Source organism: Engraulis encrasicolus, chromosome 21 (assembly GCF_034702125.1).
Source record: "Engraulis encrasicolus isolate BLACKSEA-1 chromosome 21, IST_EnEncr_1.0, whole genome shotgun sequence".
Classification (NCBI taxonomy): domain Eukaryota; kingdom Metazoa; phylum Chordata; class Actinopteri; order Clupeiformes; family Engraulidae; genus Engraulis; species Engraulis encrasicolus.
Genome location: NC_085877.1, coordinates 5,894,863 through 5,909,482, shown reverse-complemented (window position 1 = coordinate 5,909,482; position 14,620 = coordinate 5,894,863). Strand labels below are relative to the sequence as shown.

The 14,620-nt window shown below is 45.2% G+C and overlaps 1 protein-coding gene across 2 annotated transcripts; it reads left to right on the top strand.

The window, feature by feature from the left end:
- The first annotated feature begins 715 nt into the window (after window positions 1-715).
- On the top strand, window positions 716-14,318 carry efs (embryonal Fyn-associated substrate). 2 transcript variants are annotated; one of them, XM_063187326.1, is made up of 8 exons: window positions 716-911; window positions 1,780-2,052; window positions 4,550-5,899; window positions 7,156-7,284; window positions 8,269-9,222; window positions 10,051-10,125; window positions 10,611-10,868; window positions 11,952-14,318. In XM_063187326.1, the coding sequence occupies exons 2-8, from the start codon at window positions 2,041-2,043 to the stop codon at window positions 12,132-12,134; spliced, it is 2,961 nt and encodes a 986-aa protein (XP_063043396.1). In that variant the 5' UTR covers window positions 716-911; window positions 1,780-2,040; the 3' UTR covers window positions 12,135-14,318. The 2 variants fall into 2 exon arrangements, with proteins under 2 accessions (XP_063043396.1, XP_063043395.1); XM_063187325.1 differs by having other exon boundaries at window positions 10,051-10,143.
- Window positions 14,319-14,620: the final 302 nt, after the last annotated feature.

Sequence of the window (14,620 nt, the reverse complement as noted above, 5' to 3'; positions counted from 1 at the left end):
GGGGGGGGGGGGGGCGCCAGAACTCAAACTCGCCTAGGGCACCAAATAAGCCAGAACCGGCCCTGTATGAGCAATTCTAATGGGGGCAGCGTTTGTTTACATTTTTAAAAAGTGAAACATAGGCCAACTCCAAATATTTTCCCAAAAGGTACTGCTGTTTGCTAGTTGTCTGCTGATGTTTTATAACCTTTTGGATGTTTTTTAGGAATAAATAAAAATGTTTTTTTGAAATGTAAACAAAGAGCTGCCCCCATTACAATGACCAGGATCTCGGAAACGGCTGAAGAAGAAGAAAAAAAAAAATCTCAGGCACTGACAAGTCCAGGGTAGTGTGAGCATTACAACTGCATGTTGAAATTGACCAAACTGTCCCTTTAAGGTTATATATCTCTGGTTCAGTAGCATAACTAGGCCCAGTCCTGCTTCATCATCAGCCCACATGGTTTCTCTGGAGGCAGCATGAGATTCATAATGGCCTATACCGAAATAGCCCAGCAGCAGAAGTACCAACAGCCCAGTCTTATTATTAACACCATTTCATCATAACTGTAATGAATGACCACATACTCAGAAATCACAGTAGTGAACAGCGATATAGTAACCGGTCGCTAGAGGCACCCCATTTCAATTCACCACAACACAGTCGGCTACACGTTTGCAGCTCGCTCAGCCATGGGGCCGCTCGATGGATCTTCAAGTTACAGTGTAATTCTACACCGCCCTCTGTGTATCCTCGATTAGGCCAGGGTAGGGCGCAGCTCAGCTCAGCCCAGCTCGGCGGAGCAGCTAAAGCCCGAAGAGAAACAGGGTAGCGAGAAATGATTATAGTCTACTTCTGTTTTTGGAACATCACCAGGCCTTCATCTCAATTAACGCAACAACATTGTGCTGCGAAATAAATTCGTTTCACGGTAAGCAAATATACTACGTCCTTTTTTTCCATGGATCTCTGTGCCCGAGGCTGAGCCGTAGATGTCTTCTTTGTGCTCTGTCCATAGCATCCAGCAGATTTATCTCCGTTATTTCTGCTCTTTCTTTTTTTCAGCATCGTTATTACACTGTTGATATAAGCAGTTAATACTGTGCAAAATACACCGTATGTGGTGTTGAAAGATATTTGGGATTTATTCCATGGCCATAGCGCCATGAAAGAAATAGTTTTGATTCATCCAAGTGACCATCGCTAGGAAAAATAGGTCCGGGGTTTCTGGGCCGAAAGGCGAAAACGTGGCTGATTTTTAGTCCTACATAATGCGACTTAAACCAAGTTGCCTGCTTGTCTTTTCGTTCGATCGCATCCTACTGTATTTTTTGCCCACTTGACCTGATTTTGTGCGCGATTAAACACGCTGAGCGCTTTGCGTCGCCGCTCGTTATGTTTTTATGTTGACAAGCTATACTGACAAATTGTTTGGGTACCCCGTCTTGGCAGTTCCTTTACAGAGGGCCACAAAATATTTTACATTCTGGTCACAGGCGTTTGTTGGAGGTTCACTGTCTATGTGTGGGAATTGAAAGGTGAAACAGACTGTGACTTAAGTGACGCAAGCTTAACTAGATAAACTGGTGCATCTGGTTTGAGCAACTGAATTTACCCATGCATGTTACAGTGTAGTAGTGTGCCCTTCTTCTCACAAGGGTAAATACACCATGGCTATAACCACACACAGGACACAATGATTAATAAACCACGGCCCATGGCCTGCCATCTGATGTTTGACTAACCTTCAGTGCATGAGTGACCATGTATGATGCTTATTTTCCTTTTTTTGCCAATAGGCTATGGCCACGTCTATGGGATATGGCAGGTGCGGGTAAATGGATCTGTGCTGTGGCCACAATTGTCCCTGTGAGAGTTCCACGGTCAGTGATACCCGCCCCCCCTCGCTCCTCTACAGCCGCACCAGTAATCGCATGCCAAACACAGCGCTGGCACAGATGGACCACATTTTGAGAGCCTAAAAAGCTGACTGACCCTCAGGCCTCAGGAAGCTCGGAGGAGAAACCCAGGGACAGTAGCGCTGTGGGGGAGCTGCCGGCATGTCTCTCTCAGTAAGTAACCCACATTCAGGTCAGGACGGATGAGAGAACAGAATAGACGTCACATCTCCCTCTCTCTGTCGCTCCCTCTCCCTCTATCCCTCTCTCCTTCTCTCTCTGGCTCACTCACTCCTTCCCCGTCCCTCACTGTCCCCTCGCTGTCTATCTGATTTACTGTTTATAAAGCAGTTACTTCTGATGAGTGGTTTTCCCCTGGGTACAGCCATGATAGGGGGAAGGGCTCTGTGAAATGAGCTTTATAGGGGATGACAATAGGACCTCAAACTGGGGACAGATGTGGTCACCCCTCCCCCCCTCACCTCCCCTGCTCCTGCACTGGTCATTAATGCCCCCCCTTCTGTTTAATCACCACTCTCCTCTCATCCGGCTCTTTTTCATTGGCAACCAATGCTCCCTAGTTGTCATGCGACTCATTTGGTTTCTTGTGGTTTACTGTGGTGTACTGGAGAAATAAAATGTACATGCGCATTTGCTCCAGAGGAAGTAGGTCAATGTTTGTACGTGTTAGGTACAAACATAGGAGACATGGTGAAAAATAATCTATGCAGTCGAGATGGAAAAAAATGTTTCATTAGAAAGTGACAGCCTAATAGTAGTTCCACAGGATGTGGTTTCACAAGAATAATACTGTGTGTATTGTTGCTGCCATAGGACTGCTATAATAACCTTTCCTGTTCTAGCACTGTGTCCTGTTCATATCTTAGAGGTTAAAATTAGTCTATAATCGAAAAGCATCGAAACCCCACCAACTGTCTCTTAGCAACGCTACACAGTAAATTCTGCAGTGCTCATTTAACACTTAGAGAGTTCATTTGAGTCCATTTGGACTTAAATGAACTCTGTAAGTGTTGAATTAACACCACTACATTTACTGTGTACATATCATGTAAAGTCAGATATATAACTGGATGTATATCCTTCTGTATGATTGTTCATTGTGTGAAGGGCAACTTCCGCTCGCGTTGCACAACTCTTCATCATGAATAAACTAGGACTAGAATTTGACACAGCATTATTTTGGGGCAGCTGTGGCCTAGTGGTTAGGGAGTTGGGCCTTCAAACTCAGGGTTGTACAGTCCTTTCCAGAAGTCATGTCGCCTATCCATGTTGTTGGAACAACAGCTAATAATGTGACATTCAATTAACTGATTGGCTTCAGATGTCACTCATATGCAAGCTACAAACCTCTTAAATAAAGTTTTGATTTGGATAAGGCGACAAAACTTCTGGAAAAGATTGTAGGTTCGAATCCCACCTGACCTCCATAGACGGATGGATGAAGTGCACTTTAGCAAGGCACCTAACCCCACACTGCTTCAGGGATTGTAACCAATATCCTGAACAAATAATAACTGTAAGTCGCTTTGGTGAAAAGTGTCACCTTATTGTACTGTAATGCATCCCTGACATCCCTGCAGCCAATGGTTCAAAAGGAGGCATGTTGTTTTGGTGACTGCTGTTGTAAAGTATTGGGAAGTAGTTCCAGTTGTTCCCAAGGTCTACATCTGTGCACACGAAAAACAAATAGCTGTGGTCTGTTTCTCTGTAGATTTCACAACTCACAATTTCACATAAGCATTTACTCATAATGGAAATGAAGATCTTGCTAATAATCTTTTTGCAGTGAACTAAAGACATGTCAGTATGATAAAGCATTTGTTCACTTGTGTTGTGGGATGTTGTGTGACATTTCTTAGTTTCTTGGTTTTAATGCTGAAAAAAGTCTTAGAAGTTAGAGGGCATACTCCGAAAGGCAGAGCCAGGGAATGGAAATGACGGAGGTATTGCTGGCAGGCAGCTGTTGTCTTGTAAAAGACATGGCATAGGAGGCCATAGTTCAACTTAATGGTTGCTGTCCTTGCTCTTGCCTCCTGTCCAATGAGTTAGCTGTATGCCACTGGACTTCTTCTTTGAGCTTCGAAACATTTCGCTCATCATCGTCAGTTATACTTCGTCAGTTATACTAGTTAGGCAGGAACGAAGAACCCAGCATTTTCAAGCTTAACTCACTGATGCTGGAGGCTGTGTATACACTGTATTGACCCTAGGCGCATGAAGCGACAAAGACACAGCTTTCAGGCTCATGAGATTTAAGACTTTGTTTTAAAAATGTGGGCATGTTAGGGCTGAATGAATGCTTTCTGATGCAAGAGGGGGGTCTTAGCTTTTAAATGCAACTCATTTCATGTTTTTGTGATTCGGAGGCTGAGATATTTAGGCTTTTATAGGCTGAGGGCACCTTATCCCAAAAAGGCTTTGTGCATTTAGCAGGCATATTGCAGGTGCCTTAGGGTAAAATGTTAAAGAAGAGGTTAAAGAAGAAGAGGTCCAGTGGCTTACAGTTGATGTTGGACTCCATGACCTAGATGCATGAGGACCTCGACAGACATCCTCTCTCTCGCATAATATTTCAGACTGTAAAAGACATGGCGTTGGGAGCCGTAGCTAACGCTTACTGTTTGTGCTCTGTTGTTCCCGTGCGTTTCAGACCGTTTTAGCGAAGGCCCTGTTCGACAATGCAGCCGAGAGCCCAGAGGAGCTGGCCTTCAGGAAGGGGGACATCCTGATGGTCCTGGAGCAGGAGCAGGAGGGAGGCCCGGGATGGTGGCTGTGCTCCCTGCACGGGCGTCAGGGCATTGCTCCCGCCAACCGCCTGCGCCTCCTCCAGAACACCGCCTCCAACCCGAGCCTGGACGCCTGTCGAGCCCCCAGCATGGACTCTGTCCTCGTCTCTCCCCGGCCGCAGGTGACCCGTGCCAACACTCTGGCCACCGACGACGGGGTCTACCTGTCTCCCCACAGCGCCGCGGCGGAGGGGTTGTACCAGAGCCCCGGGGCCGGTTCTAACAACATGTGGCACATGGATGGAGGGCGGCCCCGCTCCCACTCGAGCTCCGGGGCACACCCGAGGCCTGAACGGGACCTTGCCATGGCCGGCCGACCGAGGTCTCCCTCTGTGAGGGGTCGGGGCGTTGACGCAGACTCCTTATATCAGACCCCTACTGGACTATCGCCACTGACCCATTACCACAGGTCACATGAAGGCTTGGCGTCTGACTCTGTCTACCTAACCCCCAGCACAGTTCCGAGGCCTGCCATTGGCCCAGAGGGTTTCGGAGAGGCGTACGCAGGTGGCCAGGCAAACGAGGACTGTTACCTGGTGCCAAGGCTAGCGGCAGCTGCAATGTCCAACGAGGACCTGTATCAAACCCCAACGGGCGGCGCTGCAGCCGTCGCACTGCAGGAGACTCCCAGCATGTACCAAACACCCACGCCCCCCGGGGGGACGCGGACCTCCCCAAAAGACCCCAACCTCCTCAACTCCTCTGCCGCTTCAGTGTCGGGACATAATCACAAACTCTCCCCCCACGCCATCGCCAACGGCTCTCCCCGACCTCAGAACAAGGGTTTGCCCAAAGACCTTGACCAGGCGGGAGTGCCTTCCACCCCTCCAGGGGCTCGGGTGAAGCTGGCGGCGGCCACAGCTGGAGGCAGGGGGTCGCCGCTGCTGGTGCGAATCGGAAAAGGCGGTGTTCCAGGATCGCCCAACTTTGGAAGGAAACCTCCTCCCCCTGCGCCCCCCGTCAGAGGGGTGACCAGCAAGAAGAGCAGCACGCCCCCTACACCAGCTCCCAAGCCAGCTCTCCCAGTCGGCCTAGTCGCCTTCAAACAGCTACAAGGAGAGGGAGACGAGGCACATAAAACGGTTCCAGCCACCAGAGATGAGAATTTCAGTGATGGAAACACGAGGAAGAAGGAGCCAGAGGTCGAGATGGTGACTACAAAGGCAGAGGATAAAGCACATACAGATTTAGATGCTGTCAATCTCGAAGATCAGGTAAGCATTGTCACATTTTCTTTTTTTAAATTTGAGGGCTATTTTGCCTTTACTTTTGACTGGACAGTGGAGGAAATGGGTGGGGAGAGAGAGACGGCGAAGGATCGGTAAATGACCCAGGCCAGAATCAAACCCGGGTTGCCAGCGTAGTAACCCAGTGTCCTGCCGTTAGGCCACGACAGGGCCAGCATGGTCACATTTTCAAAGAAACCCCCTCCTCACTGTTATTTTGGGAATCTGTTATTTTTTTCCGTTAACATATTGTATCTGTTTCTGGTCACAGTACTGTGGATGTCTGTTGATTGTTTGAATGATTAACCAAGACTGTTCATCCTTCTGTTAATGTGTAGCTGTTCATGTGCCAAGGCTAGCAAAATGCATTGAACCCAGCATTACACTAAGCTTGCTTTTGGCATAGGGGGTGTGTGTGAATTCTCAGAACCATTTGACTTGCACTTTTATTCTTCCTTAAAGTGAATTTGATTTGATCATGATACACTTCTTAGAATGTAAATAGGCCAGTTAAGAATATCAGGCGTAGTGTTAAAGCTATCACGAAGGTTCAACAGATCATATGAAAGATACAGTATGTTTTTCTTTAAACATTCATTGAAAAGGGATGCAGGCATATTCTGCAATGCAAGTAAGCAATGCAGGAAGGGAGGCAGGCACTGAGGCGATTTGATGTATATTGTGCCTGCAGATTTGATGAAGGGAGACATATCATGATTCTCAGTCATGAACTGTACAAGTATAATACTTTGCCAAAACAGTAGGAAAGTTGGAAACAACATTAAAAGTACGTAGTTTTATGAGCAGTCGTGTAATTTGGTAATGGTAATGGTAGGTTGTGGCACATGCCATTTAGCTGAACCCATCATTATGTCAGATTACATTACAAGGTGAGCATTTTGACCCCCTGTTTTGTGGAAGCATGGCTAGCACAGTGCCTTCAGAACTTTCCAGCACTCTTTCCAGGTTGTGTCAGTTGTTGACCCTCAAATTTAAATGAGTAATTTCAGTTGATGTTTTGATGAGATTTAAGGAATACAGAGAACACATATATCAGAGCTGTGTGACGAGAGGCTAAGCACATTCTGATTGTGTTAGTTGTAACTTATGGCTCTCAAATGTGAATAATATATTTAATTTGAGTTGAAGTGTAATGACTGTGTAATGAATGCGGAGTAAGCATAACTCAAACTTGTACTGTGTGTTTGTGCGAAGTGAGACTAAGCCATTTAGCTGCCTGACAGGTTTACGACACTCCTCCTACCAACCGCTGGCAACAAGCCCCTTTGGCAACATGTGACGATGAGGACGACAACATCTACAATACCCCACGTGCTCTTCCTCTCAGCCTAGCTTCTGAACAGGACTCAGAGGTGAGATGGATTTTGATTGCCACTAGTGGATTGAAACGTTTGCTAAATAATAAATACATGTTTGAAGCATGCACCCAGTGTGCAGAGCACTTTCTCACATTATCCTCTACATGTGTATGGCACGTGGATTAATCCTGTTGTGGATGTGTGCACTTCAACCTTCATCATATCACAGATTCTTACCAAAATTTTATTTTTCTCTTGGGACTGCTGTTATCAAACCAGCCATTCAAGCATTTGTTTCACACTACATGTAGCTGGATAAGTTGAATATGTTTAAATTTATGAACCTGCACAATGTTTGTGTTGTTGTGTTTTTAACATCTTTTAAAACCTTGTAGTTACCTTGTTCAGTTGCACACGAAAATGTTATGAAAATGCCTGAAAACTTTAAGCATTTAGGCAACTGAAAAGAAGACCCAATTTCATTTTTAGTCCCTCCAGATTCAGACGCGCCACTTCAGCCTGCACTTTCCTTTTTTAGGATTTCAGTTCTAGTTTTTTTTCGCTTTGGTCCGCTGCCAGTTTCAGTGCTGTAGGGAAGGTGACTTGGACTCTCCCGCGTCACCACTGCACCACAACTTATTAGCACGAGGGCCGTGCATTGTCATTGCAAGGCTGCTGGAGATGCGTACGCTGTGCATAGAGAAAGTACATTTTTTGGGTTCAACATTCCGGACACAATTGTATGTCTTTAAAAAGTACCCAGTTCTTGAGCCGGAGCCCAGCGCTGAATAATGGAGTTGCTGTTGAAGGTCTGCAATTTCAGAAAAATAGAGTGCACTTGCAGCCAATAAGCACAGACGATCACTGTTCTCAACACTGAGCTACTTTAGCGCTCTCACAATGGTGATTCATAAGCTCTGCACTGGAGCTCGACGGTGTCTGAGAGGCCGCTGTTAAGAAGAAAATGAATGAATGATTCACTCCATTTCCCCCCCCTTCTCTCTCTCTCGCTTTCTGTCTTTTTTTGTCCTACTACAGATCTATGATGTCCCCACTCACGCTCTTAACCCCGCCACACAGCCCCAGAATGAAACCTATAGTGTGCCAGCATCCATTCCCATCGCCAGCGAGCTGGAGGAGGACGAAGAGGATGTTTACAGTGTCCCCAGCCTTCCGGGTCAACCCGTGGTCCCCGGGGAGCTGGAGGAGGGAGCCGCTCACCCTCAGGTCTACCCAGGCCGCAGCCCCGGCAAAGCAGACGCGGAGAGAGCGCAGCTCGGCAACTGTTCTCTGGAGGAGAGCGAGCCGGATGGCGGCGGGATCTATGACATGCCCGCGTTGACCTTGGACATTCCGTCTACCTCGTCGGTGCGCCGGCTCTCCGTCTCCAGCACGGGCTCAGGGGACACCCAGTGGAGAGCCTCCATCTCCACGCTCATCCAGGCGGCGTGGAACACCACCTCCTCGGCCTCTGCCAGGGACCTGGCGGCCTCCGTCTCCGAGATCCTGTCCGTTTGGAAGACGAGCCATGCGGCCGATGCCCCGCCGCCCCTGCAGCAGGCCTGGTCTCGCCTCTCCGACGTGCTCCCGGCGCTGGCCATCTGTGGGAGCGGACCTCCTTCTGAAGCCTTGCGCGACTTGGTACGATGCGCCCTGGAGGACTCTTCCCTGCTTCTGCAAAGCCAGGTGCGGCCGCGTTTGCCCTCGCAGGAGTCTCTGTCGCGCAGGCCCTTGCCGGCTCTCCCGGTGCCCGATGGGCAGCACATAGCTTCAGGGATGGGCTCCCGGAAAGGCAGCTGGATCCAGGAGAGGCCCCTTCCACCCCCACCTCCTCCTGCCTTCCCTTTGCCCATGCCGCCTGCATCTCTGCCACCCTCCATTGGGAGAGGGGAGGATGACGATGAGCTGGGGAATGAGTATGCAGGAATTGGGTTGACACCCGCACCACCGTCGTTACCTGTGGGTGACAGTGTGGGATATGTGAAGTTACAGGTCAGTCTGCTTTTCTGTATTTTCTTTTTCAAACTTAATATCGTCGCTGCAGGCAGAAACATTATATGTCCACTTTTCACAGTTTTTTACTCATTAATGTGTAAATCACTTTTTTCTAAATACATAATCATTTCAACAATAAAGCCGGTTATTAAATAATACAGTGTATCATACACATGTAATCATGGAGACTGACCAGTAGTACTGACAGAATGAGTATACAATTATTTGAAAAATAGTGGAGGTACAAGGTTTCTGCTGGACAGTGACGATATATACAGCACCTTCTCAAATCCAAAGTGAATTGAAATACCCTGGTGCTACACATCCGTTTCTATGTACTTTCTTTCAATTTTGCCAACTTTTGAAAAACCAACTCGTTTTTGAAAAATTTTCAATGAGCTTGATTTGTTGTCACACCTGAGGGTCAAGTGACAGACTCTCCAGAGAAACTGTCTTGCTCCTACAAGTAGAGTGTCTCAAACTACCTGTATAATCACAGGATACACTATGCCAAAATACACCCTACTGTTAAATTATATGATGCCAGGTGAGCTAGTCCTAAGTGGGATGAAATGTAATATATGTTTATACTTAATCATACAGTGTATTACGTGCAATGAATGAAATTTACTCAGACATTTTAAACACAATAAAAGCTGGATGTTTGTATAGACTTGTATTGCTTCCTTTGCCTGTTGTATTGCTTCATTTGCCTGTTTGTGTTGAGTAGAAAAAATAATGTAAACCCCAGCCATTCCATTATTGCAGGTTGTTGTAAGAGACTAGTCATACTAAATTGAAATATCCTTTTTGTTGTCACCTCAGGGAATGCTGGAACCTCCTGCAGACGGGCAGATGGAGAATAACTGCAGCCAGGTGATCCCCACAGCTGAGACAAGGGTAAAGCCACATTGTCAAGTATGTCATTTTGTTCTCAACATTACAGTAGTCACACAGCACTAGAACTGAATGACATCTCCTGAAAGAAGTTTGAATGATTTGCCAATGACCCTTTTAACCCATTGATGCTGGATGCTGCGTATACGCTGCATTGACCTGGGCAACTGGAGCCACATAGACGCAGCATTCAGGCCCATGAGATTTGAGATTTTTCATTTAAAAATGTGGGTATGTTAGAGCTGAATGCAAGAGGAGGGTCTTAGTTTTTAAATGCATCTCATTTCATGTTTGTAAGCGCTTCGGAGGCTGGGATAAGTTACAGGTATTTCGGTTTTTCTAGACTGAGGGCACCTTTTCCCATAAAGGGCTGCGGCATTCAGCAGGCGTTTTTTTGCAGGTGCCTTGGACTAAAATGGGTACACTGAGATGGCTGAGTTTGTATCTGATGATTTCCCTTTTGGCTCTCTCTTCTGTCATCTCTGCAGCTCAGTCCATCGCCGCCTCTTCCGGTGACACTCTCGCTAGAGGACACGGAGCTGCTGTCCTTTTATGCATCCCAGAGTCTGGCCCATCTCTCCTGTCTGGCCGACTCCATCGAAGCTCTCTTCACCAGCGTTCAGGGGAACCAGCCGCCGCGCGTCTTCGTCTCCCGGGGGAAGAGTCTGATCGTCACCGCTCATAAACTCGTTTTCATTGGGGACACCCTTTCCCGTCTTCTCAGTTCAACGGACCTCAAGGCAAAGGTTTGTGGACACATAAAGTCCTTCCTTAATTGTGAATGGGGTGGTTTTAGCGCTCAGGTTTATGTATTTTACCAGAGGCTTCAAAGTATGGAATGTTTTATAACATAGAAAGATATGGGTTTCCTTCTGTCCAGACTAAATTGCCTTCTCCAAGTTTGCCTACCTGCTTTAGTTGTGTGTGTGAAATGCACTCAAATATCACAATTTCACTTAAAAGTGCACCGTGTAATATTTTTAGTAGTTCATTTCCAGAATCCATGCTGCCCATTCACAAATGTTACCTTTCTAACAAATACTTACCACCACCATCAAATTCTAAGTATTCAATATGACTGGGAAAATTGAAAATCATACATGAAAAGGGGGATCTTCTCCATTGTCCGCCATTTTGAATTTCCAGAAATAGCCATTTTTAGAAGCAAACCTGACTGTGCTTTGGTCATACTAGTAAATACTAGTTTATTACTTAGTACAAATTCATGAAAAGATCAAATTTGGCAGTAAGCAGCACAACTTCAATGAGAAGCATAGTTTCAATACCTACTCTGGCCACAATCTTACACAGTGCAACTTTAAATAGCATTATAGTATATTGTTGTTATTAAACATGTAAAAGCAAACTTTTCCTTGCAGCTAGGTCTTATATAATTATCCAGGTAGGATACTTTAATTATTATACAACTTGCAGTCTAGATCTTACAGTAACTCTGGTGTAGGAGACAGACTGTTGTGTAGACATAAAAGTTGGCCTGACATTACGGTCATTTGCATGTTTGTTGAGGAGTTTGGAGGGAGGGTTGCCATCATTTTACGTCGACCTGTGTTAGCTGTCATACGTTACATAAGCACATCATTTATAAATAAGGCGCAAAGGTGTAATTGTAGGCAGGTTTAGTCACTTTTGTGGGCGATACCCTGGAGCAAATGGCAAATCTCCTAGTAGAGATCTTCATGGTAAAATGAGGGCTCTTCTATTAGAAGATTTACCGTTTTTGAGTTAGCAGTAAGTACTAGGTTTCCAGTGTGTCCACCCATAAGCATCTACTTAACAGTACAGTATATGTTTATTTCTTTTCTCAATAGGTCACTACATCAGGAGCACGGCTCTGTCAGGCCTTGAAGGCTGTAGTCGTGGCAACAAAAGGGGCGGCACAGAGCTACCCGTCGGTGCCGGCGACGCAAGAGATGGTGGACCGCGTGGCAGAGCTGTCCCAGCACGCAGCTGGCTTTGCCGGGCTCCTCCAACGCTTGGCAGAAATATCTTGATGTCATTTTAAATTACCCCTATTATACCTCCCCAAAATGTCTGTCCCACAAAATGCCTTAATTGTATTTTTTAACTTCTATTTTTATTGTCGGTTTTGTTTTTGGAGCAGTGTGTACGATGACGTCACAGCGAGTGTTACCCGTGACTTGGTCATGACCAGTGCCACAAATAGAGACTGTGAGTGAGCGTGTTTGTGTGTTTTTCACTTGGCTTTTTGTTTACATGTCTTTGGTGCCAAGCACACCTGTCCTGTGTGGCTTTATAACTTATTGATGTTTGATATTGGAATGTTTTTTGGACTGTGTGGTGAAGCTTAGTGTGTAATTGATCTTTTTTTATTTTTTGTAATATAAAGGTGCGCTCGGTGGTTTGCACTGACGCTACCCCTATCCTATGTGTAACTGTTGGTATGTTTTTTGTTTTCAATGGCTTTGAGTGGTACTAAAACAAAATGAAGTGTTAAAAAGAGTTATGGTGTGTGAAGCACTGCACGTGGTGGACACTTAAAGAGTAAGAAGAAATCAACTTTGTTAAGTTATTTCCCCGTGTGGCACTGGTATTGTGGTGTGAGATTGTGGAATAAATGGACAAATTGGACTTGGCTGGCTAGATGGTTGGATGGCGTGGTATAGTGTCAAAGAAAATGGAATAAAATAGGCTGGTATATAGCCATCCAATTGGACATGTCTGTAGATGTTGTTGATTTCACTGTTCTTCCCATTTGCTCAGTCATGTTATTACATGTCTATAATTCGTCACCACAAAATGGTTTTTATTCTGATCAGCGGCCGATGGCTCATCTCCAAGGCACCTGCCAGGTGAGGTGTGTGGAAAAAAATCACAAGTTGTATGATGACCATGTTTAAAATGACGTCATGTTATGCCAGCCAGATGTACAGACAGCCAAGTTGAATGAGCCCGATTGGAATCATCTCCACCCACTTCCATGAAAGACAGAAGAGTATAAGCACACTGTGAGCAAATGTATTTGTTAAAGCAACATGTAGGAAAAAAAGAAAGAAGCAGCCAGGTTATAGAGAAGGGTCCGTGAGCTCAGAAACAGCCTGTGTGCTGTTTGTCAATCAGTTGTTTTCTTATTCTTCTCCTCCTTCTCTCTCTCTCTTTCTCTCTCTCCGATGACCCCCATCCTTCGCTTGCTCAGAATCACATGCGAGTCGAGGCATGTTTTTCTGAGTTTGTTTCCCACACCGTTGAGGGAGTGGCGATACAAGGAGAACAGTCAGCCGTTATTCACTTTTAACTCCCTTATTGTCTAGGAATGTCCTGACATGTTGACATGCTACAGGGAATCAATGGCACATGTCTGCCTTTCTCATAGGTTTCTCCTGAGTTTCTGTGCACAAGTGAATAGGGTGGCCAGATGTTATGTCCCCATTTTTCCCAAGTAGGCCCACTGGTGTTGTTTGGTGGTCCGTTTTCAGAAAAATACATAAACCCTACTTTACTCCTATTACTTGTAATAATATTGACTTCAACATTTGGGAAATTCCCGTTTGGGTACTGCTTTTTGTCTCGATCTGGTCATCCTATCCACTGTTACTCTCCATAATGTATGCTATCAGCCATCTTATTCCTCTCTAACGCTTCTCTAAATGCCAAATATATATCTATCTATCAGTTATGAAAACTTGCATGCAGGTTGCTGAGAGACCACAAACTTTTAAAAAAGTATATCAGATACCACTTTGAAGGGATTTTGGTCTCTGGTTGTGAATTGAGCACCACCCAATGGAAGAAAGCAGTATTACTCATGATAATATATGATTTTTTTTTTTTTCATTATGCTTTTGTTATATACATGCCAATTTGACAAAATGGTTGACGAGAGCAGGCCATACACAAATTCATGAAGAAGCCTTATGTTACTCAAAGTCTAGCTTATTCATTTCATCAGCTATGTTTCATAATTATGAAATGTTTGCATGGCTTTATTTTAGGCTACTTTGTTGATATAGCCCATATAAACATGTTAATCTGCGGTGCTCGAACACATCTTATTTTTTATTGAACTCGAATATCGACAACTTAAAATATTTGTATCAGAATGTATTTTTGAAAGCTCGTGTTTTTTTCCTGAGGCCTACCTGGCAGTGACCACTCAATCTGTTTGAGTGGTCAAAATGTGTTCAATTTCCATTGAGAATACATGGTGAAAGACCTTATTCTGAGTGGTGTATTTTGTGTCTCTTTTATTCTTTTATTTATAACAGTTTAGGATGCTATTGGGAGGATTGCATACAAGTAAAATGGATTTTGTGCATTATTGAACATGCGTTTTGTTTTATGTTTGGTCACCAACAGGTCAGGGGCCCTGTGACTCCTTGGAGAGTTAATTAGTATTATTATTATTATTATTATTATTATTATGGGGGGGGGGGGAGGTATGACTGCAGGTTTTGGCAGGAATGTACTATTTTGGACACGAAAACATTGCAAACCTACAGAAAACTGCATATATTTACAC

Coding starts and splice junctions, on each gene's coding strand:
- efs (XM_063187325.1), top strand. Junction 5,900..7,155: donor CTGTCAATCTCGAAGATCAG/GTAAGCATTGTC, acceptor GCTGCCTGACAG/GTTTACGACACTCCTCCTAC. Junction 7,285..8,268: donor CTTCTGAACAGGACTCAGAG/GTGAGATGGATT, acceptor GTCCTACTACAG/ATCTATGATGTCCCCACTCA.